The sequence below is a fragment of the Salvia splendens genome, chromosome 19 (assembly GCF_004379255.2).
Source record: "Salvia splendens isolate huo1 chromosome 19, SspV2, whole genome shotgun sequence".
Lineage (NCBI taxonomy): Eukaryota > Viridiplantae > Streptophyta > Magnoliopsida > Lamiales > Lamiaceae > Salvia > Salvia splendens.
Window position 1 is genome coordinate 17,736,321 of NC_056050.1, and position 24,911 is coordinate 17,761,231.

General features: G+C 37.7%; 2 protein-coding genes and 1 non-coding gene across 3 annotated transcripts; 1 reads left to right on the forward strand and 2 right to left on the reverse strand.

Annotated features, from left to right (window-relative positions):
- Window positions 1–10,282: 10,282 nt before the first annotated feature.
- On the reverse strand, window positions 10,283–10,354 carry TRNAG-UCC. The gene has a single exon. It is a non-coding gene; the product is annotated as a tRNA-Gly (tRNA).
- A 7,608-nt stretch (window positions 10,355–17,962) lies between these two features.
- LOC121778116 (GDSL esterase/lipase At5g33370-like) lies at window positions 17,963–19,862 on the forward strand. The gene is made up of 5 exons (XM_042175413.1): window positions 17,963–18,272; window positions 18,353–18,480; window positions 18,612–18,854; window positions 18,950–19,202; window positions 19,416–19,862. The coding sequence occupies exons 1-5, from the start codon at window positions 18,047–18,049 to the stop codon at window positions 19,646–19,648; spliced, it is 1,083 nt and encodes a 360-aa protein (XP_042031347.1). The 5' UTR covers window positions 17,963–18,046; the 3' UTR covers window positions 19,649–19,862.
- Window positions 19,863–20,076: 214 nt separating this feature from the next.
- On the reverse strand, window positions 20,077–21,588 carry LOC121779107 (secreted RxLR effector protein 161-like). The gene is made up of 2 exons (XM_042176449.1): window positions 21,210–21,588; window positions 20,077–20,141 (listed from the first exon to the last, which is right to left on the reverse strand). Exons 1-2 carry the CDS (start codon window positions 21,586–21,588, stop codon window positions 20,077–20,079), a joined length of 444 nt encoding a protein of 147 aa, XP_042032383.1.
- Window positions 21,589–24,911: the final 3,323 nt, after the last annotated feature.

Consider the following 24,911-nt stretch of genomic DNA (forward strand, 5'->3'; position numbering starts at 1 on the left):
CCTGATATGATGCATACAGACATCAGGGCTTATCCCTACCAGATCTGTAAGGCTCCATCCAATTGTTTTTTTGTTCTTGCCTAGAACGGTCAGTAGCTTTGCTTCTTGTTCTTTCGTCAGGCTGCTGCTAATGATCACCGGGTACGAGTTTTCGTCCCCTAGGAGGGCATACTTCGGATTCGCCGGCAGCTTCTTCAATTCAACTTATAGGGGAAGTGTATCAGCTGGTAGAATGCGCCTTGCAGCATCCCCCTCCTTTTCCAACTCTTCATCTGAAACTTCATCTGTACTGACTGGTAGCTGAGCCCCTGTGGATCCAATAAATTCCTATTTCTGGCAGAAATCCTTAATTGTTTCTTCTATCTCTTCGTCAGTTAACCCTTGGCTAATAATCAGATCGCACCATGCAGCCGCTTCTACATCAGCCTGCTCATACACATCCAACGCTTGGAGTTTTTCCTGCAATAATTTGGTCTCAAGAAAACCTTGGACTAGGGGGTCAATCACATCAACATAACACAGATTTTCAGAATCGATAGGCTTTTTCATGGCCTCATTGATATCAAATGTGAATTTCTCTCCATGAAAATCGATGCAAATTGTTCCCCCAGCCATGTCTACGATTGTCTTGGTCGTCCTAAGAAACGGTCTCCCTAACAATATACCGCTAGACTCCCTAGCTTCAGACTCACTCATCTTGATCACATAGAAGTCAGCAGGATAAGTAAAATCATACACTCTCACCAACACATTTTCTAACACACCCTCAGGATTTATGCATGACCTATCAGCCAGTTGGATTAATACCCTAGTGCTCGATAATGTTACTCCCTTCAGCCGATTGTAAACTGATAATGGCATAACATTTATAGAAGCTCCCAGATCACACATTGCATGCTCGATTTTTACATCCTCTATAGTTATAGACAAGGTGAACATACCTGGGTCAGCTCTCTTGGGCGGCAGCTTCTCTTGCACGATTGCTGACGTTATTCCTTCCACCATGATCTTTCCATCCTTCTGGGATTTCTCGGCTATGAATTCTTTGATAAATTTTCCAAGCGGAGGTAGCTTCACGGCTTGGAGGAATGGTATGGTGGCATCCAGCTTCCCAAAAATTGACATGTAATCCACTGGGTTTTCCTTCTTCCTCTTGGTTACGAAACGGTAAGGGAATGGTTTCTTTCCTTTCTCCTCTTCAATTGGTCCTTCAACAGCCTTCCCGGAGTTTTCCTTGGGTACATTCTGGGCTGGAGCCTCCTTCGTGGGTTCCGTTTCCTTAGGAGGGTCTCTCCTGGGCAGTACGCCTCTTGTTTCACCTTTTTCCAATGGCGTTTCATCCAAAAAGAATGGATCTTGCATCTGAGGTAGAGGTCTGTTGAGCTCTCTTTCCGAGATGACGTCCTTCAGTATATTCGTCCCACTAGGCTCTCCATTGGGCTTCCTTGGTTGGGGTCCCTCATAGGTAGTACCGGACCGCAATGTGACCTTGCTTACGTTTGCCTTTTTAGGCACATGGACTGTAGATGGGAGTTTTCCTGAATTCCCATTCATTTCACCCATTGAACTCGCCAGTTGAGCCAATTGCTTGTTCATTATGTCTATATTCGCCTTATGCTCTTTCTGGGCATTCTGCATCCCCTGTACTACTTCATTATTGGACTGCAACTCACCCCTGATGCTTTGCTGCGAAGCAAGCAATTCTCCCATCATGTCCTCCATAGATCTCCTTGACCTGTTAGGATATTGGGACTGATTTGGCCCTTGGTGCTGGTTATACTGGGGGTTTTGATAGGGTGGGTAATTTTGGAAGTTCTGGTGGTTCTGGTTAGGTGGGTAGTGGTTATACTGGCAAGGAGGGTTGTACTGGTCTTGGTAATATTGATTCTGGTTCTGGCCTTGGAACTGATTTTGGGTTTGGGATTGGTTTTGGTTCTGCTGATGTTGGAAACCTTGAGTATGCTGACTCTGGTAATTTTGGAAATTTCTCTGGTGGGGTGGTACATAGACAGAGTTTAAGTTTTGGTTCTGTGGGCTCTGCTTATGGGGTTGTTGGTTCCTTCCTGACCAGTTGGATTGGTGGTCGGGATTCGCTGGGCCGCGGTTGGTATTCTGGTTCGGGTGGGGGTTGTATTGGTTCTGACCTTTACCTTGGTTCTGATTTTGGTTTCCATCTCCCCATCGAAAATTTGGATGGTCCCTCCATGGTGCGTCCCGCTGTCTCCCCTGGATCCAATTCCCACTAGAGTTATAATACCCTGCAGCATTGACTTGCTCCATGTTGACGAAGTCATTCGGCTGATCGGAGGCTGGCCCTTGACTCCCCTGCTCTGCATCCTTATAGCTCCTAGTTGGGGAAGGTGGTGGTGCGTTCTTCTCGATTGCGCTCAGGAGTGTCTTTTTCAGCTCTTCCATTTTCAAATCCATCTTCTGCTCTATCTTCTGTTCCTGGTCAATAGACGAAGCACTCGCAATTCTTTCTCTGCTGTAGCCGTCCCTTGAATTGTCGTATTTCTTCTTCGCACTCAATAGCTTCCCTAGGATCTTTTTCACTTCATACGATGGTTCGGACATGCATCCAAAAGACTCATATACTTCGCCCAACAATCACTCAAGAGTTCATCGTAACCTTACTTCACACTGGTTATCTCTCTCTTCAGCGCACTTGTCTTAGATGACGGAAAAAATTCGCCTAAAAAGGCTGACTTGAAATCGGCCCAACTCTCAATGGAGTCGGGTGGCAGGCGCATGAACAATGTGGTGGCCTCCCCTTTTAGGACGAACGGCAGAGCCTTCAATCTATAGTCATCCTCAGTTGCCCCCGTCGGCCTTCTCTGTGCCCTACAAATCTTACAGAACTCATGAAGGAATTCGTAGGGGCCTTCATAGCTCTTCCCACAATACGTGGGCAGAATTGCAATAACATGGCGCTTCACATCACAAGCCATCTGTCCTGGGGCGACGACTGTAGCCTGCGGCAGTTCCCCTTCGGTATGCGCGTTCAGCGTCCCTATCTTCGGGTCGTCATCTACATGGGCAGCCATTCTCCTCGGGTTACCCTCCAATTGTAGCACATGTTCTGGTGTTTCTCCTTCTATGGTGGCTTGCTCTTCGTCACTACTCGTGCCTAGATCAGACAGGGCTGTCGACAGGCCAGAACGATTGGTCACGAGTATAGTCCCTCGCGGAAGTATTTTCAGTCTCCACTGGTCAGGAGCCGAGTTGCTTGTCATAAACTGAAAGAAAAAGAAAGGAAAATTATGAACAATATACACGCCAAAGTATCACACACAATAACAGTTAATAACGCCATTCATCCCCGGCAACGGCGCCATTTGAAAGAGCCGAGGTGTTGCAGGTGTCGCGTCAAGCAAAGGATGTATCCTACTGATCAGGATAGAAAATCCCAGCTAATCCTGAACCTGGCTATCAATAATTCCTCAACCCACTTCTACTGACTAGTATAGTGGATGTAAGGGTCGAATCCCACAGAGATGAATGCGCTTTGGTAATTGTGGTGATATTCTGGAAAGGTTGGTTAGCTACCACGCTTTGGGTTGGGATTCTAACTAGGCAAGAATTTAAGATGGTACTCTACTGACTAGGAGGGGTGAATGATGATTGATAAGCGGTTGTGTACGTCAGAGTGGGGAAACATTATGTCTCTGAAAGTATGTGGAAGGTACGGGGTTACTATAAAAGGCTAAACGGAATATCAGAGAAAAAGTGGTAGTTAAGTGACTAGGCCTACATATCTGAAAAGTACCAGCTGAAAAGTAAAGGACAAAGCAAAAATTAGTTAAAAAGCAAAAGTGGTCCCAAACTTGGATGGAGATGTTATCTTCTTCGACATGAATTGGATCAGATCAACAAACACAGATTATTGGATAAGAACTGCAAATTAACAACTTTGGAAACACAGATCTAACAATTTAAACGATCTAACGAAGCTGATATTACGCTTACTGTGTGACATGCAAGGTGGCAGAAATCACGTAAGCTAGGCTTCCACACTTAACCATTTCAGATCTAGAATCTAACAGCTATCTAAACTCATGAACTCAGATCTATCAATTCGGAAATGAAATCATGCTTTCAAGACTTGGAAATTACCGAAACAGTTAGATCTAAGCTATCTAGGCAGAAAGAAACTGAATCAAACAAGAACCGATGCACAAAACAACTTCATGACATAAAAACGTTCGGATCTCAACCAAAATACTTCGAAGTCAGAAAGTATAAAAGAAATGCAACAGATCCAACGTAAGAAAAACAAGTAAGATCAACTACGAAAGCAAGTAAGATTGTTTTGCCACTCCGGGCGATGAAACTGCTGACACTACGATCACACTAGCTGGAACGAGAGAATGCGGAACTCCAATGACCTGAAGGAACTCTCAGGTGATCATGGTTGTGGCGAGGAACGAGAATATGAAGGACAATGCTGAAGGAACTGATCTGCCGAGATAGAGAACTACTGTAACTAAGAGTGTTTTCCTAAGGTTGATTCTTTTTTCTCTCTCTCCAAGTGGCTCCCTTTTATATGGAGGCCTACCCTTGATTTTTAGGGTAGACTCTCTTCGTGAAATGACCCTTTTACCCTTACTTGTGGCTGTTCTTCCTAGCAATCCTTTTTCTCCATCTCGAGCCCTTTCTTTGGCATGCATACTGGTCAGTATGACAACATTCTGACGCCCTTTTCTCCTGAGTTGTCCTAGCCTTTCCATATTGACTAGAACCATTTCCCTGCACACTTTAGCAACTGTTTTGCAGATATATTCCAATTATGCACGTTATATTGACCAGTAACCAAGGCCTAGAATACGACTTATCAGTGAACTTTTTGGAATATGTAATTGACTAGTTTTGCATATTCATTGTCGTATAGCCTCCATCACTGGTTTGCACCAATTCTCAGTGGTTTTACTCCGTTTGCAAGGCAATTCTCCATCTTGAACAATTTTATGTGAAAGTTATTCATTGAGTGTTATAAACTCATAATTGACTAGATAATTGTTGATTTTTTTTATTGGCTTAAAACATTTATGATCTATTTTGATTTATTTAAACCATTGACAAACTCATAGTTTAGGATGGTTTTAGAGGTGATTAATCCATGTTTTTGTTGAATTAAGATGTTTATGATAGGTTTTCACCCATTTAGTCATCAATTAGATGATGTAATGAGTTTGCTGGAGTTTTGAAGTAAAAACAGGTTAAAACGGGCAAAACGAAGCTAGCGGGTGATTTCAGAGAGTTCACTCGGTCGGGCATTTTTCATTTGAAGAAATGCCCGCCCGGGTGTTTTGCAGAGATAGCGCGTTCCAGAGAGAACGCCCGGTCGGGCGTTTTGTTATTTGTGGATCGCCCGGTCTGGCGTTTTACACAGACTCTTTATTATGCTGATTTTCGCTCCGGATATAAAAGGGGACTTCACACATTTGAGCCCTAACTCCCACACGACGATTCTAAGCAAGAGAGCAAGGTTTTGAAGAGGATTTGAAGGCTTAGGAGCTTCCCCGCTCAAGAGATTGAAGGAGAAGACTCCCCACCATCATTTCTACCATATGGAGTTCTAGATTCTATTTTCTATCCATGTCTTCTTTCATTTGCTTTGTATTTCTTTTTGTTTGTCTTTGACCATGAGTAGCTAGATTTCTTTAGGGATTTGGTGAAGTTTGTATGGAATTCATGGGTTGAACCTTGATTTATGTTTATCTATCTCTTTGGTGGTTTTGTTGGTTATTGGGCTCTTATTATCCAATTGCTTAGCTACCGATTTGATATATCTTGTTCTAATTATTGTCATTAAGAAATGCTTGATTAGATTGTTAAATAATCAACAACTCTGTGCGTTTTATGTGATCGAGAGATGCATAGCTAGAGAGAGGGCTTGGGTCCGTAGAATTAGGGAGTCGGACTTGAAGTGTTGGGAGGAGACTCCAACATTAGAGTCCGATCATCGTGTTAGATGCACCCGAGAGGGGGTCTATCCAATCGTCTCGACCTTCCTAACCATGCATGAGACCCAATAGGCGAGCATAATCCCTAGGTGACACCCGTGATCCATACCAACGGATCCATATCCCTACCTTTCCTATATTGTTTGAAAATCTTTCTTTATTTGCTTTCTTTGGTTATTTGATCTTAATTGTATTTGTTACTTAGTTTATTATTGTCTTTAGATAACAAAAACCAAAAACCCCCTTCATTAGTCTAAATAGTGTTTGACATTTCATCATAGTATTCATTCCAGCATTTAGTCTCAGAGGATTGATAATTTTAACTTGCCACGTGCTACATATCCCGTACACTTGCTGGTGACGCTTTTGATTGCTAAATTAGCACGAGTCAACCATTTATTAAAAATACATATTTAGTATTATATCAGTAGAATAAATTAGTGGAATGTGTGACATATTTATCATTTATGGTAAAAAAGTGTAAGTGGACAATATATGAGGAATGGACAAAAATGGAAAAAGTAGAAAAAATGAGGGACCAAGGGAAAAATACTAAATTATATGTAAACTATAGTATAAAATCATGAAATTGGTGTAATGTATATATAGGATCATAATCGAACAGAACTAATTTCTAGCGCCAAACTATCAAACCCTTCATTTTATTTTGCTTGATTTCATAATATTTTTAGATCATTTTAGTTCATTTCTAGATATTTTTAACACACAAATATAGTTCATTTTAGAATATTTTGAACTATTTTCTTATTAGTTCATCCCTGAAAAGCACTCCCTCCATCCCAGTTCAAGTAATTGACTGTTTTTCGGCAAATGTATGGGAAAATGTAAATAAAGTAGAAGAAGTTCCCTTCTATATTATTAGCTATTTTACATTAATTTATCACCAATTTAACTATTTATAATTATTTTCTCAAAACAACGACCAAAAAGATATTAATCACATGAGCTAGGATGGAGGGCGTATGAACTTTATAATTTAGGAATAATTAAACAAGACATCCCTACACATAATTTTATTTACAACTTATACTCTTACACTACACTATTAATAATGCGGAGCCCAATATCCACTAGCACTACTTACAATACTCTTGTATCTCTCCAACTTAATTTACTAATTATTCGTTAAAATCCGTGCCGAACCAAATGCTACAGAGGAAGTGCAATCATATGGTTTGAAATTAATTGGCTCATACACAAAAAAAAGGTTCCAATTTGTTTTAAATTAATTATTCACGTATTTGCAAACATCAATTGATCACGACTTTGATTGGTTTGTGTATGTGTTGGTACAGGATTCAAAAAGGAGTACTACTATAAGTTGAAAATAATTAATAGGAATAGTCGATAAAGTCGAGGGACGTGAGATTAAATATTAGAACATAGGCCTTGGGATACTTTATTAACTGCTAGCTAATAATTAGACGTAACATTGATTATTGGCGGTCAGATTCGTAATGTTTCTGACGGTAGTGTCGAGATCATGCATTACTTGAGCGAAACGGCGGAAATCTTGAGCCGCCATCGCGGCGAGAGTGAGCGTCGAAGGGAATTGAAGAGAATTTTTAATTTGATTTAGTCGAATTCAGATTTTGAGTGCTGACTCCGGAAAGACTGCACTCTGCATTATATATATATTAACCGACTCCCAATCCGTTTGTTGATTTATTTGGCATTGATCTCAATTCATTTTAGGATATCATTGATAATTTAAACTGCCACGTGCTACATATCCCGTACACTTACGTGTGACGCTTTTGATTGCTAAATTAGTACAAGTCAAGAATTTGTTAAAAAACATATTTAGTATTATATCAGTGGAATAAATTAGTGGAATGTGTGACATATTTATCATTTATGGTAAAAAAGTGTAAGTGGACAATATATGAGGAATGGACAAAAATGGCAAAAGTAGAAAAAATGAGGGACCGAGGGAAAAATACAAAATTATATGTAAACTATAGCATATAATCATGAAATTGGTGTAATGTATATATAGGATCATAATCGAACAGAACTAATTTCTAGCGCCAAACTATCAAACCCTTCATTTTATTTTGCTTGATTTCATAATATTTTTAGATCATTTTAGTTCATTTCTAGATAGTTTTAACACACAAATATAGTTCATTTTAGAATATTTTGAACTATTTTCTTATTAGTTCGTCCCTGAAAAGCACTCCCTCCATCCCAGTTCAAGTAATTGACTGTTTTTCGGCAAATGTATGGGAAAATGTAAATAAATTAGAAGAAGTTCCCTTCTATATTATTAGCTATTTTACATTAATTTATCACCAATTTAACTATTTATAATTATTTTCTCAAAACAACGACCAAAAAGAAATTAATCACATGAGCTAGGATGGAGGGCGTATGAACTTTATAATTTAGGAATAATTAAACAAGACATCCCTACACATAATTTTATTTACAACTTATACTCTTACACTACACTATTAATAATGCGGAGCCCAATATCCACTAGCACTACTTACAATACCGTTTTATCTCTCTAACTTAATTTACTAATTATTCGTTAAAATTTGTGCCGAACCAAATGCTACAGAGGAAGTGCAAGCATATGGTTTGAAATTAATTGACTCATACATAAAAAAAAGATTCCAATTTGTTTTAAATTAATTATTCACGTATTTGCAAACATCAATTGATCACGACTTTGATTGTTTTATGTATGTGTTGATACCTGATTCAAAAAGGAGCACTAATATAAGTTGAAAATACTTAATAGGAATAGTCGATAAAGTCGAGGGACGTGAGATTAAATATGAGAACATAGGCCTTGGGATACTTAGACGTAACATTGATTAGAGCATTAGCAGTGGGGCGCCCTATGGGACTATCTAAAGTCCGCCCTATGCACCGCCACGTTAGCATTTTATCCTCCGACTCTCCCACCTACAGTGGGGCGCCCTATAGGTTTCACTATTGTTTTGTTAATTAATTTAAATGTTTTCAAATATGTCAATGTAAAATAATTAAAAAATACCACGATTAATTAAAAACGGCAAATCCTACATTTATTTAAAAAAAGTTTTACACGAGTTAGAAATGAAAAAAAAGTTGACTACTCTACAAAAGTCCCAACTTGCGGCGCAGCTCATCGATCATCCCGTGGAGGTATTCGGCTTTGGCCGGGTCCTAACATTGCATGAGGGCGTTGTGCGTGTCCAACAACATCCTACGATTGGCGGTCGCTGCCAACTCCGCGTAGGCAAGTGCCGTCGGGGTCGGGGTCAGGGTCGAGATCGGCGATGGGGGGCGGCCGCGGCTTGCGAGGGGGATGTCGCCTTCGCCTTCCACTTGTTCTTCGCAGCCTTGACGCCAATGGGACGTCGGGAAGACACCGGTGTGCCGGAACTCTCCTCCTCCTCGTACATCGTCCGGTTGAGGTCCACCGGATATGCGCCGCTTTCGCTGCTTGTGTAAGCACCGGCTTCGGTGGTCCTCGTCCTCTTTGGCCCAGCCGATGGCAGAATCCCGCCCTGGAACTTCTGCTTGTCCTTCAAGAGCGCCCAGATGTTGAAATGCTTGAATTCGTCGTACATTGACTGGTACGACAACAGCGCTCTATCGTGCACATCGCTCAAGCTCTCGCCGCTTCACTGCTCCCTCGAGCACTTCTCCTACTCCGCCGAGAACAGGTTGACTTGCTTCTTCACCTGATTCCAGTGCTTGCGGAGCTGCTCCCTATGGCGCTTGTACGCGCTCGGCGATGCGCTCCCAGTACGCAACCTGCTTTTGGTTGTTACCGAATATCGGGTCCTCCGAAATATCCACCCAGCACCTCGCCAAGGCGAGGGTTTCATCCGGTTGGTAGCCCGTCCTCCCGGGGGCATACTCTTCATTCGTTTCCGGAGGTGGCACCTTGTACGCCCGGTGCCGGTTCCGCTTGTTTCTGGCGGGGGCAGCGGCGCGGCGGAAACGGCGGCGGGGCAAGTTGGAGACGGCTCCATGTCAGACAGACCGTACGAATCCATACTGAATTCGGGATCGTACTACGTGTTGGAGTCGAACGGCCGATATTCGTCAGGGTCTGTACCCGGCCAACGTGCACCACCCCTAAACATCGGACTATTCGGACTTGAGTTTTCACCGGAATCCATTTTATAGTGTAATTTGAGTGTGGAAAAGTGAATTGAAAGGTTACAAATGAAGGTGGGGTAGGGGGTATTTATATAAATAAAATTTTCGGAATTAAAAACAAAAACGTGTTGAATCATCTGCGCCATCGTCCGCGTTGCCCACAGTGTGTGACGCGGACGATATTAAATTAAAAATGCATTTGCCAGGAGTCGAACCCGGGTCTATTGCTTGGAAGGCAATTATCCTAACCGTTGGACTACAAACGCTAGTTGAAATATCTTAAAAACTAAGTTGTTTTATTCGTATGAGAATGATATGACAAAAATAAAAATTCACATCACTTATGATTGAATATGGTGTGATAATTTATGATTAAAAAGTAGAATTCGGTAAAACGAGAATTTGCTTCTTCGAGTTATTAAGATGATTATGTTGTGTGATTGAAATGAAATTTATTTCCAAATTTTTTAGTGTTTTACTAATTCAAATAAAGAAAATGCTTAGGGCGGCCTTTAGGGCGCCCCACTGCAGGTGGAAGGGTAGGAGGATAAAATTATGATGTGGCAGTGCATAGGGCGCCCCATTGCTAATGCCCTTATAGTGAGTAGTTTATGATATAGTTGCCTCCGTGATGAACCTAGATTAATTTTGGTGGTCGTCTTAGAACCTTTATCAGATAAAATTGATCTGATGATTAGAGTTACTAAATAGTTGATGAAATCATTAGTCTAGGATTCTTTTACTCGTTCGTTACCATATTTAATTATTTTCATAATTTAAAGTTTATTCTCAATTTATAAGTTAATAATCTCCCATCTTTATTAAGTAGTACAGTAAATATTACTGCAAGAGGTTGATATTGTAGTATTTATAATAAAATAATTAGTTTTCATGGATATAATACTTCTAGTTTTTATAGATATATTGTAAACACATTGTACACTTTAAATAAAAACTATAAATTAAAAAAAGTACATCATTTAAAAGTTTATAGTTAAGATTTATCATTATATAATTAGTCAAATCTGGTCAGAGAAAATCTCATTAGGGTCAATTATTTGGTGACGTGATGCAGCCATTTGTATTTTGCACTATAGATCAACTCTTTTATACTCCTCTTGTCCCATTAAAGATGACCTACGTTTTTTTTATCCCAACCAAGATGACTCATTACTAAATTGAAAACATTTTTCTCTCTACTTTATTCCATTTCTCTTACTTTACTCTCTCCACTTCACACACAAAATAAAGTTGCATAAATTCTCGTGCCGCCTAAGGAAGGGGTCATCTTCCTTGGAACAGAGGGAGTACTTAGTTCGTCTTCTTTTTTTTAATAAAAAAACACCCAGTGTGGGCTTGGGGTTTAGGCAGACCCCTAACCCGTGAATAGAAATAGAATCAATATATATCGTTCCGAAACATGATACAAGCCTAAAAGTGACTAGAATCCTAAGGAAGAAATAGAACAAATAAACTGGAGGTCCCACAGTCGGGTACCTCCATGCTATCAAAACTAAACTAGAACCATAATGTACAAGGAGGGAAAAAAAAAAGAAATAACAAAAAACTACCATAATAACAAAATCCGTCTACATCTCTACGTCAGAAGCGGAAGTTAGGATATCCCAGCTAGTCCATCCTAACCAGCGCCTTCAGGTACCAAGGTGCAGAGAATGAATCATAGAAGGGTAAGGCAGGGGTCCGGCCTCCCTCCCTACAAGGAAGTTGGCAGCATGGTTTCCCTCTATGGGTGTGAGAATCGAACCTATAGCTGAGAAATCATGCTCTGAATCAAAGACATATAATGTCTGAGATCCGTAGAGCCAAGCTGTCAAGATGACAGTAAAGTAACAAGATTGAGTCCAGCTCTGTACAAATATGAGTAGAGAACTTCATAACCATCGCAAAACCATGAAGAAGAGCCATAAGCTCTGCTTCGAAGCTCGACGATACAGCAACATGAGATCAGAATGCCAGCAAAAAACCTCCATCAGAACCACGAACCAAGCCTCCATCTTCGGCCTCCAGTGTCGATGTAGAGAATGCTTCGTCAGTGTTCAGCTTCACCCAAGGTGCATCAGGGGATGCCAAAGAACAATGAGAGAATACAAAAACGCTGTCTGAGAGATGATGACATGAAATCAACCGTCGGCATGCTCCCCCTCCATTGAATTAGGGTGAGCTTGCCAGCCAGCACATAGGTGCACACATGATAATTGATCTGCCAAATAATATGAGAGTGATAGAAAGGAAGACCGCTATGCTTGCGGCCATTCTTCTTCGTCCAAAGAAACCAAACAATCAAGTAAGGGACTATAAAGCTAATGTGCATGGCGGGAGCCCTAGAGAAGGACCTCTGCCTATAACCTAGTCTAAATGCAATATTAGTGCTCGTGTGAATCGGCGCGCACAATGAAGGAAACTAGGCATCAAAATGCTCCCACGCAGAAATCACCGACTAATTCAAGAGAAAAATATGACTAAAGGACTCGGCAAATGCAGATCGACAACACTAACACCTAGATGCTAAGGAAATACCCCGTCCCTGCAACTTCTCATCCACCGGCAACCTACCAAACAACAACCTCCAATGGAACACAGAGATGGTGAGGTCACTCCATATACTTAGTTAGTCTTAACTCTTAAGTTCTTTAAGTAATATTTCATGATGGATTGTCCCAAATTATTTAATTCATTTCTCTTTACAATAAAAAAAAATAACACATTTAATTTAATTTACTTTATGTACCTCTTCTACCCTTCTTTATCTTGTATGTAACTAATTATTAAATACTACTCTCTATGTCTAACGTTACTGAGGCATTTCTAAAAAATGATACATAAATAAAGTGAAGAAAATAAACTAAGAGAGAGAATAATGTGGAGAAATATTTTTTTTTATCTTATTCTCCATCTTACATTACTCTCTCTCCACATTAACTATTTTTTACTACCATTTTCTCAAAACGAGCGCAAAAAAGAAATACCTCAAGAAACATAGGACGGGGGAGTATTAGAAGTGGGCCCTTTATCCCCTTTTATATAGATGAGATAAGACGAGAGATATAAGGCTATGTTTGGTTGTCAGGATTCTGTATGTGAAAGTAATTTGATTTCTTAATTTTTAAATTCTTGTGTTTGTTTTGATTTTTTTGCAAAACTGGGAAAGTAATCAGAATTATGAAAACAAGAAAAACAGTACAACTTTATAAGATTTTGAATCCTAATTTATTTAAGGTATTCCTTTTCCAATTTTAAAATTCTTACATTTTAGGTATTTAATTCAGTGAAGTATGGATAATAATTTAAACAACTATTATCATAATAACAATTAATAATTTATTTCTTTTGTTGAAACAATTAATAATTTATTAAAAACCATTAATATTATTATTAAAATTATGAATCATATAATAATAATTATTATTACATAAATTAATAAAATAATAATCAAAGTCTTAATTAAATTTTAAAATTATAAATTCAAAATATAATTATAATTATATTATGATTATATCATTTATTATTATAATATATATATTATTATATTTATTATTAAATTTATATGATGGATAATCCATATTTTAATTATTCATCATAATAATAAATATAATAATATAATAGGTAACTTTATATTTTTAATTAATAATATATTAAGGAAATTTTAAAATATTATTATTATTGTATTAATAAAAGTACTTATCTTTTAGTATTTAAATCAAATATAAAATTTAAAATCTTGATATTTTCCAAAAACGAAAAATTAAAGTAGTTAGAAATCATATTCCCAGGATTCATCTTTCCATGAATCATTTTCTTTCCCAGCTTTACTAAGTCGTCAAGCAAAGATGGCATAAAAGAACTTGAGATATAAGAGAACCTTCATCGATGTGGGCCGAAATTAACATCGGTCTTCCAATCGTGAGGTAGATAAGATATAAAGAGATCCATCACCGACTTGGGTCTGCTTTAGTACCATATTAGAAATGGGCCAACATGCTCCCGACTTCCATTACGTGGGTAGGCAAGACAAGAGATATAAAAGAACCTTCATTGATATGGGCTGGAATTAACATCAGTCTCACGAGCCGGAATTAACATCGGTCTTTCACTCGTGAGGTAGATAAGATATAATGAGATCCATCATCGACTTGAGCCCGCTCTGATACCATATTAGAAAGGGGTCATTCACCCCCTTAAAAGGCCTCATAAGGGGGGAGAGTGATCCACTCTTATATTAATGAGATGAGATCATCACCAAGTCGATGCAGGACAAATTTTAAAGATTTTAATAAATACTATCTCCGTACATAAAAAATAGACTAATTTTATCATTATGGGCCGTCCACCAAAACTGGACCAATTATGAATATGAAAAGTTTTAAACAAATATTAACCAACATATTATTTCAAATGTGGATCCTACAATCCATAAACACTACTTCCACGACCTTTTTCCCTCATACTCTTTTACTTTACTAATTAAACATTAAAACCTATGTTATATACAACTATGTCCTATATTTTTGTTTTTTTGGACGTAGTACCATAATTTTAAATTGTGTCAAAAGAAACCGTTACTAAGTAATTCTAAATTCTTTTACTTAACTTATTCACTCCGAAAATTTATGCTGATTATTCTTTGATGACGCCGACGGCCGACGTAACGACGTCAATAACCACTAACTAGTACTACTACTTTTTAAGTATTTTTAAAATTTTAACTTCACCTACAATTTCATACACCTTTAATTCACGAAATGAATGAGCAAGTGGTGAAGATTATACTCATTTATTCCCAATAAAGGAACACTTAGTAATTCAGTAATTGTACGCCTATGGCTATGACTACTTTGTTTCGTTATCCAATTTTATTTTGCTTTCCCCGCGGCAGTTTATAAAAGTTTGCCTAAAATTAAAATTCACTACTTATTAATAAATACCTTAACATTTATTTACACGTCCTGCTTATTTTCTTCCTCTAATTGAAATTGAAATTATTTTTTTTTCTCATACTTTAATGGACAATGCTTTTCATTAATCGTTACATTCTCGTGCTTGAATCTTAAGATCTACTGTATTAATTTGAGGTAGAGGAGTATATAATCAAACTCTAAAGGTGATTATCGCTTTATGTTTCAATTATAATTTTATAGTTGTTGCAATATAAAGTAGTACTGCACATTATTTAGTATTTTTTTTAAAAAATCTTGACAATCTTTTAACTTGGACCTATTGATGTTTAAATGGAAACTTGATTGTTTGAGCCAAAATTAAGCACGTGAGATCAATTTGGGATTCATGAAGCAGCCATTTTTGTCTTTCTGAATTTTTGTACTTCTCATTGATCAGCAGCTGCAGATGATGAGATGTTCCATTATTATTGTACTATACCAGCAAATAAAAAGTGCAGAATTGATATTACCAACTTTTTTTGTCTCCCACTCAAATGCTGTGGACCTTGTTAAATCAATTAATGAGCCTGAAAAATTAGAGGAGATAGCTGGCTTGATACACGTTTGGGTTTATATATTACTACTATAGGTTTTTGTTTCTATATTATTTTAGATTGATATTTCACTATGAACTTGCACTTTATATGTGTTACTAATAATATGATGTGTTAATGTTGAGTTAATTAATTTGTTCATAGAAATATCCAATTTCACTAGCACTTTTTAAGTTAAGTCTGTTGCATAATGATTTTTAAGTACATACAATTAAATGATTAATCTTTCCTACATTGTTTAGGAATAATTGCACACAAAGACTTGTCTAATACACCCCAAGTAAATAAAAATAAAAGAATACACTCCATATAGTATGCAAATCATTTTGATTATTAGACTCTATATATTGCGCAAATATACTTCCAATTTTCATTCTCTAAATTCCTTATATTTCATGAACGCAGCAAATCAGGAATTCAATTTTTTGGTAAAAGGTAGTTGGTGATATTTATGACTTAACTTTTTCTTACCGAAATACAGATGTTTTTTTTTTAATTTTATTTAGTGATAAAAGTGGCCGTCTAAAGTAGGTGGAGAAGAAATTCCCCACTTCATTTATTCACCACATTATATATAAAAGATTTCATTGATTATCCATTTATTTCTATATAACAACTCTTGCATTTTAACCTTTTGTCTTAGGTGAAAAATGCCTGATTTGCCTTTGACGTAATAAATAACTATGCATTGACAATAAATGATGGGGCGTAAATAAATAAATAAATTGTTTTGGATGAGCATCTTTGATGTGTAATGCATGTGATAATAAGAAATTTTCATTTCCTATGGCTGCCTTTTACTTTTTAATTTGATTTATGTTTTTAGTTTTTTTTTTGAATGCATCAAATTATATTAAAATTTGACCTTGCTGAATATGAATGTCTTATTCCATCCCTTTTGCAAAATAATGTGTCCGCTAATTATAGAAAATAAATGAGACAATACGAAAATTATATTGATGTTATGGCTCAAATATAATAATTTCCCATATGTCAAAAATCACAATTAATAATTCAAATCTATGTTGTAAAGTGTAAACAAAACTAAGATAGTTTTGTTGGCCCTTGAAGCGTCAGTTGTGGGCTTATGTCAGTATCTCATTACACGCAAATTAGCGAAAACGTAAGACATTATTTATTATTATACCGATAAATGATATAATCATAGAATAAGAGAGAAAGAGATATATTATCACAGTAGAAGCTTTAATGCCTCTTTATTAATAAAAGAAAATAGTGTTTATAAAAGAGACGAATTAGACATAAGATAGACAGGCCTATTGATTTTAGCCCAGTCAATTATTTTAATTTTAATTTAAATTTCAGTTTCACATTTAATTTGATGTTGGGATCCATGTGAGCCGGCCTAGTCCTACCGTGGTAAGTACTAAGTACTATATATAATTAACATCATAATATCAATAATAAGTAATGAACTTAGCATAAAGTACTATAATTCTGTCACTAATAATGTTTTTGCGTCCCACTAGTTCATCTCCCTAATACTTTTTGAAATCGTATGCAATTTATTTAACAACAAACTATACACCTCAATCGTGGATTAAACCGCCCTAGCAACCAACTACGCTAATTAAAAATTCCAAATTAAATGCAAAAAATAGTTATAAAATCAAATTGGTTTATTGAGCCCTAAAACCTACTCCAAGAGACAAGAATTGAAGGAAAAAAGTACTTAGAAATTATGTTTAAAAACATGCTATGTAACACCAAAAGTGGGATAAAGAGTAGCTAAAGAAATCATATACTTAAAATATAGCAATATTTCCCTTTAAGAAATACAACCCATGATACTTGTAGACTTGTGTTTTGTTTTAATATAATGAAAGTATCTAAGATTTTAACCAATTAAATTTAACATATCACATACTTTGTATGAATCCAAACATGAAACATTCTTTGACTTGTTCAAAATGGACATTATCTCATGACTCAAAGCCTAACAAACAACAACACTCAATTCCTTGAATTTCCAATCAAGTACACAAAAGTAACAACCTCTTAATTAAACTCAATTATTACCATAATTCCATTCCAAAAATTGACAATAGAGATCTTTTTTTTCACACTCCAAAAAACCCATATGATATAGACCAAATAGAACTCATCTCAAAACACTAGCTTGTTAGAAGAGAGAGCTCATTTAGTCTATATACGCCACATCAGTTGTTCTCACAACCGATGTGGGAATTGAGTCCGTAACACCATACAAGTACAGTAAAAAATATTCTGCATTTTTTAATGATCAGATGATTTATTTCCTCACCTTCACCAATCCCATTTATTGAGCCTCAACAATAAACACCTCCTACACACTTATCTATATATATATATATATATATATATATAGTTCAATCACATTGTTTATCCGATCACACTCACAAACTTGCCACTCACTACTAGTAATTGTAGCAACTACTATATTTTTAGAATGGCTCCGTTTGCATGTGTGATTCTTAGCCTGGCAATAGGTAGCATGGTGAGTGGAGGCGAAGCACGGGCCTTCTTCGTGTTTGGAGACTCGCTGGTGGACAATGGCAACAACAATTACCTTATAACCAGCGCTAGGGCGGACGCCCCACCTTATGGCATCGACTACCCAACCCATCGGCCTACTGGCCGATTCTCCAACGGCCTCAACATCCCCGATATCATCAGCAAGTCCTTATCAATGGCTCCATTTCCTTGATTTTTGATTTAGTTTTTGAATGAATAGTTTAACGTGTGATTTTTTTAGGTGAACAGCTTGGAATGGAGCCCACACAACCTTACTTGAGCCCATTTCTTAAAGGAGACAAGCTTCTTGTTGGTGCTAATTTTGCTTCCGCAGGAGTTGGAATCCTTAATGACACTGGAATTCAGTTTGTAAGTACATTTTTCTCAACTCATGCTAAAATGTCCATTTGTTTCGAAATGGACAGTATCATACTATACTAATGTGAATTCTGGTGTGCATCATTGAACCCTCAGTTATTAATTACTTGTAAATATTTCAGTTAAACATCATTCGCATCGGGAAACAACTCGAGTACTTCCAGCAGTATCAGACACGGGTGTCCAGCATCATCGGACCGGAACAAACGACTGCGCTAGTGAACCAAGCTCTAGTTCTCATCACATTAGGAGGCAATGACTTTGTCAACAACTACTATTTGGTCCCTTTCTCAGCAAGATCAAGACAGTTTTCCCTACCTGACTACGTTACATACCTTATCTCTGAGTATCGCAAAGTCTTGCATGTATGAACAAATACAATTACCATGGCTATCACCAATTAATTAATAATTAAAAAAAATGCATATATAATGTTCGACATATTTTGTTGATGCTACAGAAGTTGTTTGATTTGGGAGCTAGGAGGGTTTTAGTGACCGGGACAGGCCCACTTGGGTGCGTCCCTGCTGAGCTGGCGCAGCGCAGCCGGGCCGGGGAATGCTCCGCGGAGCTGATGAGGGCGGCCGCGCTTTTCAACCCACAGCTAGTTCAGATGTTGGACAACCTCAACTCCGAACTAGGGGCTAGTGTGTTCATTGCAGCTAACACACAACAAATGCATACGGACTTCATTTCTAATCCTCAAGCCTTCGGTAGCTATTCTCTTTTTCAAATTAGAATTTACGATTATTACTGTCCCATAAAATAGAGACTTTTAGTACGACACTAGTTTTATTATAATTAAAATTGTAAAGTGAGAGAAAAAGAAAGAGAAATATAAACAAAGTAGTGCGATTGGTAGTGGGACCCATCTTATTAGTAGTGTGACGTGTGATGATTTTAACAAATTTTAATTACTTTTGCAGGATTTGTGACGTCGAAAATCGCATGCTGTGGGCAAGGCCCATACAACGGAGTTGGGCTTTGCACGGCCGTGTCCAATTTGTGCCCAAACAGAGATTTGTATGCATTTTGGGATCCATTTCACCCATCAGAAAAGGCCAACAGAATTATAGTGCAACAAATATTGAGTGGAGATACTCAATATATGAAGCCCATGAATCTCAGCACCATCTTGGCTTTGGATTCAAGGACCTAAATATTTCGAATTCTATTTCCGAATAATTTCTATTTGTTATCTACTTTTATTTATTTTTGTATCTTCAGACAGTAATAATCATGCTGTCTAGAGTTTGCTGAGTCGGAAAATAATTTTTAGAGATGTGTGATTTTTCTTTTGGTCTTAAATTTGAGGGCCAAAAATATGTGAAATGAGGTGGAGCATTTGAATATTAATAGACTGTCATTCTGTATTTCTTTTTAATTTTTTTTATGGTTATTAATTTATCTGCTAGACTATCTTGAGATATATGGTTTAAAATTGGCTATATGATCTCGTTATATGTAGGGATCAGACTTATTCCGTATTCACTAATTGCCGAGACCTCTTTGGTCTTGTACAAGATAGCTCAGTCAAACTATCAACCACGCGATTAATTTTATAAGAAATCTAGCTATTACAGTAGTTTACAAATTGGCTATATCAGAGAAGTAATCTTGGACTTGAACGCTCCAAGATCTCTTTGAAGAACCTGCACACTCAACACCCAAGTCAGAGACATAAGGTAAAGATCCACACGGATCTAGTGCAAAACTATCAAAGAAATACAGAAAGGAACTGGAACTATCAATAGATCAACAAGTATGGCTCAGACACCCGCCAATAGAGTAGATCTATTCAACAAGAACGAAGATCCAATGGAGCACAGGAGGTTTCAACCGTGAATCACCTCACACACCAGAAACCAACCTCAAACCTCTCCTCTACACTGGATCTACACTTCTCACAGAACAAAACTCATAAGAACACCCTCAAACAGAAACCCTAGTTTTCCAGAACGTAGGCAAACGAAGTAGTTGCCTCCACAAACACTCACACAAGATCTAACACTTGAAAAATCATGAAAGATCACATAGTAACACACTGGAAATCATCACAAAGATGAAGAACACTCAGGGAATCGAAATCGCCAGAAAGCTTAGAGAGAGAGTGAGAGTTAGAGAATAAATCGGCAGAGAGAAGAAGGAGAGGCATATATATCACCGAGAAATTGGGCTAGGGAAAGTCACAAGCCCAAAGTCACCTGGGCCCAAACATTTCCCAGGCCCAAATGATGTCCACCAATTAACAGCCTAACATAACCAACATACTCCACCTTGGACATTATTCTAGGAAACCAATCCCACTATTGGCTAATGTTTAAAACTCATCACAGCCTACAAGGTAGTTCCCACTGCACCAAGAACAAAGTTCACAAGCTTTAGGGAAACCACCAGGTCTGCCTAATAGGCTCCAGATGGGCTGACACCCATTAGCCTATAGGACTTAATGCCTCCAGCCACTAGTCACTCCTTACCACAGTAGACATAGTGACTGAGGTCTTTTACCCTCGGGACATGCATCTATCCAAGGTCAAAATGCAAAAACTTAATGCAGAAAATTTGTTTTTCAAGAGGTAAGCATTTAGTACCCATGTCAGCTGAGTTCTTATCTGTATGCACTTTAGAAAGAAAAACTTCACCTTTTTCTACAATATCCCTAATGTAATGAAACCTTACATCAATATGCTTAGTTCTATCATGGAAAATAGGATTTTTACACAGCTGAATAGCAGTCTGAGAATCAGAGAACACAACAGGAGGAGTTTTCAAAAAATTCAGTTCAGAAAGTACTCCCTTCAACCACACTGCTTCTTTCATAGCTTCTGTAATAACAATGTATTCTGACTCAGTAGTGGATAGAGCCACTATGTGCTGCAATTGTGACTTCCAACTAATGCATGACCTACACACAGTAAAAACATAGGAAGTGGTGGACTTCCTCTTATCTCTGTCATTAGCATAGTTGGAATCAACATAACCAGCAAGTTTAACACCTTCTTCACATTTAGAATAGCACAAACCATACTTTGCAGTATGCTTAAGGTATCTCAATAACCATTTCAAAGCTTTCCAATGCACAGGACCAGGATTAGACATATATCTACTAATCAAGACACAACATATGCAATATCAGGCCTGGTGCTAACCATCAAGTACATCACAGATCCAATAGCATTAGCATAAGGAACTTTCTTCATGGCATTGATATCATGTTCAGATTGAGGGCAAAGATCTTTACTCAACACAAAATGACCAGCTAAGGGCACTGAAACAGGTTTAGCATCATGTATATTAAACTTTTTTAGAATTTTGTACACATAGGGTTCTTGATGCAAAACAAGTGCATACTCTTTTCTATTCCTAAAAATATTGATTCATAATATTTTCTGAGCATCCCCTAAGTCTTTCATGTCAAAATTCTCACTCAAAGCAGCTTGCACAACACTTATGATTTTCAAACAATGAACCATAATCAGCATGTCATCAACATACAATAACAGAAAAGACATGAACAGTACCAAGGTTCTTCACATACAAACATGCATCAAAAGTACTTCTCACAAAGCCCAAATTCTGCATACAAGTATTAACCTTAATGTTCCACTGTCTAGGAGACTGTTTTAGACCATATAAAGCCTTTTTCAGCAAACAAACATGATTAGGAAACTTAGGATCCACAAAACCTCCAGACTGTCTCATGTATATAGGTTTATCTAGATCACCATGCAAGAAGATAGTTTTAACATCCATTTGTTTTAATTCCCAATCAAAATGAGCACACAAAGTGAGCATTAACCTCACAGCAGTAAACTTAACAATAGGAGCAAATATTTCAGTGTAATCTACCCCCTCTTGTTGAGTAAAACCTTTGGCCACTAATCTGGCCTTGTACCTCAGGCCCTCTACCTCATTCTTAAGTTTATACAACCACCTGCAGTCAACCACATAAGCACCCAGAGGTAGGGGTACAAGGATCCAGGTAAGATTTATTTTCAGTGAATTCATTTCCTCCATCATAGCATTATGCCATTTATCCCAGAACATAGATTTTGTAGCCTGCTGGTAAGTTTGAGGCTCATCCCCATCAGATTCATGCACATTAAATCCAAATTTATCAAAGCAACAAGCCCTACATATCTGGCAGGTTTTTGCACATTAAGCCTTCTAGGCCTATATCTGGATAGCACATAGTCATTCAAATTTGGTGCATCAATAGCATTTTGAACTTCAAAAGGACTATTTAACACATTCTGGGCAGGTAAGGGAGCATTCATTGTCATAGGACTAGCATGCACATTGTCATCAGATAAGGGCACATTGTTCACATTATCATCATGTAGGTTTCCCTCATGGGGTGTGTCACTAGGAGTATAGACTGACACTGAGTTCCAAAATGGTTGCTCCACCTCACTTGAAGCATCCACTGGATGCTCCACATTAGTGGGTAAATCTGTGGACTCCACTTCACATGGAGGGTCAATGTCAACACTCTCTAGAGCAGAATTATCAGTCAATCTCAGACAGGGAAATTCAGTCTCATTGAACACCACATCCCTGCTGATAATGACCTTAAAGTCAGGCTTATCTCTTAGCCAGATCCTATATCCTCTGACACCCTCAGGATATCCCAAGAAAACACCCTTCCTAGACCTAGGTTCAAGTTTGTCAGTCTTAGTGTGCATAAAAGCAGAACAGCCAAACACCCTTAGGTGAGAAAGATTCAAGGGTTTTCCAGCAAACACATATTTAGGGCACTGCCCTAATAAAGGCACAGAGGGAGACCTATTTACCAGATAAGTAGCAGTTAACAATGCTTCACCCCAAAATTTCTTTGACAATCCAGATTTTGAAAGCATGCATCTAACTTTTTCAAGAAAAGTCCTATTCATTCTTTCAGCTACTCCATTTTGTTGAGGAATATAAGGTACAGTTTTGTGTCTCCTAATTCCAAAATCAACACACATGTCATCCATTTGTTTATTACAAAATTCAAGACCATTGTCAGTTCTGATTCCCTTAATCCTCTTTTCAGTCTGATTTTCAATCAAGGTTTTCCAAGTAGTAAACTTTCCAAACACGTCATACTTATGTTTCATCAGAAAACACCACACCTTTCTTGAGAAATCATCAATAACAAAAAGAAAATAGACTGAACCAGTGAGATGACACAGAAGCAGGTCCCCAAACATCCATATGCAGATATTCCAACACATTTCTACTAACATTAGCAGGAACAGGAGTAGGAAAAGTCACTCTATGTTGTTTGCCAAGCACACATGTGTCACAAAAAGGCAATTCACCACAAACATCAGAATCAGACAGAATGGCATGCTTTTCAAAATATTCATCCCATTTTCACTCATGTGACCTAGCCTATTATGCCACAACATTAATTTGTCAGATTTCACAACATTGGCACAAGCTTTTTCACAAGTAAGAGGGACAACAGTGCAGACATACAAACCACACTTTCTTTTGGCCTTAAACAGGCACATAGAACCCTTACAGATTTTCATACAACCTTCCCCCCACTTACCACCCATTCCAGAGTTTTCAAGAGCAGTACAGGACATTAAATTATAGCATAGATCTGGAACATATCTAACATCCTTGAAGCTCAGCGCATAGCCATTATCAAATTTCAAACACACAGTGTCAATTCCAAGAATTTCACACTTCTTGTCATCAGCCATTGACACATAAATATTTGACACAGGCTTTATCTTAGTGAACACTTCTTTGAAGGGACTAACATGATAAGTACATCCAGAATCACATAACCAGTCATTTGATGTAAAAGGACACATAGGGAAGGCATTGATATTGAGCAAATCATGCACCATAAACACAGATTCATTGTCAGTTTCATAATTGACCACACTAGCAATGTTTTCAATCTGAGAGTTACTATTATTATGGTGAGGAGGCTTATTCTTCTTAGGCTTAGTACATTCCTTTTTATAATGCCCAGATTCACCACAGTTATAACATTTTCTGAAGGATTTAGGGTCCCTACTGCTGGATCTGGACCTAAATTTCTTCCTAGAGTTTGATCTAGTGTTAAAACCACCATTTGATTCATGTCCCCCTCTTGAGTTTGATCTACCCCTAACATTTAACCTTGTTGGCAGTAGATTTATCAGAAGCCCTTTCCCTTAATTCAAGTTCCTTAGATTTAAGAGAGCTAATTATCAAGTCAAGGGGAGCAGAGTCTCTGCCATATTTAATGGCAGCCTTTGCATCACTATAGGAATCAGGTATGGCATTCATCAGGGCAATGCTAGTATATTCATCAATAGTTTTATCACCAGATCTTTTTCTGAAATCTATGCACATTGTCATCAATATCCCTAGACAGATCAAGCTTAAATTAAACAGCTTTTCAAGCAAATACATTCTAGAGGACATGGAAGTTTCTG

What these genes read in the sequence shown, in the direction of transcription:
- LOC121778116 (XM_042175413.1), top strand. Translation starts at nt 18,047, where the DNA reads ATGGCTCCGTTTGCATGTGTGATTCTTAGCCTGGCAATAGGTAGCATG. An exon ending in CAACATCCCCGATATCATCA is followed by an intron (nt 18,273 to 18,352) that starts GCAAGTCCTTAT and finishes TGATTTTTTTAG; the next exon opens with GTGAACAGCTTGGAATGGAG. An exon ending in ATGACACTGGAATTCAGTTT is followed by an intron (nt 18,481 to 18,611) that starts GTAAGTACATTT and finishes TAAATATTTCAG; the next exon opens with TTAAACATCATTCGCATCGG.
- LOC121779107 (XM_042176449.1), bottom strand. Translation starts at nt 21,588, where the DNA reads ATGTCTAATCCTGGTCCTGTGCATTGGAAAGCTTTGAAATGGTTATTG. An exon ending in TCAGACTGCTATTCAGCTGT is followed by an intron (nt 20,142 to 21,209) that starts GTAAAAATCCTA and finishes TTGAGTGTGCAG; the next exon opens with GTTCTTCAAAGAGATCTTGG.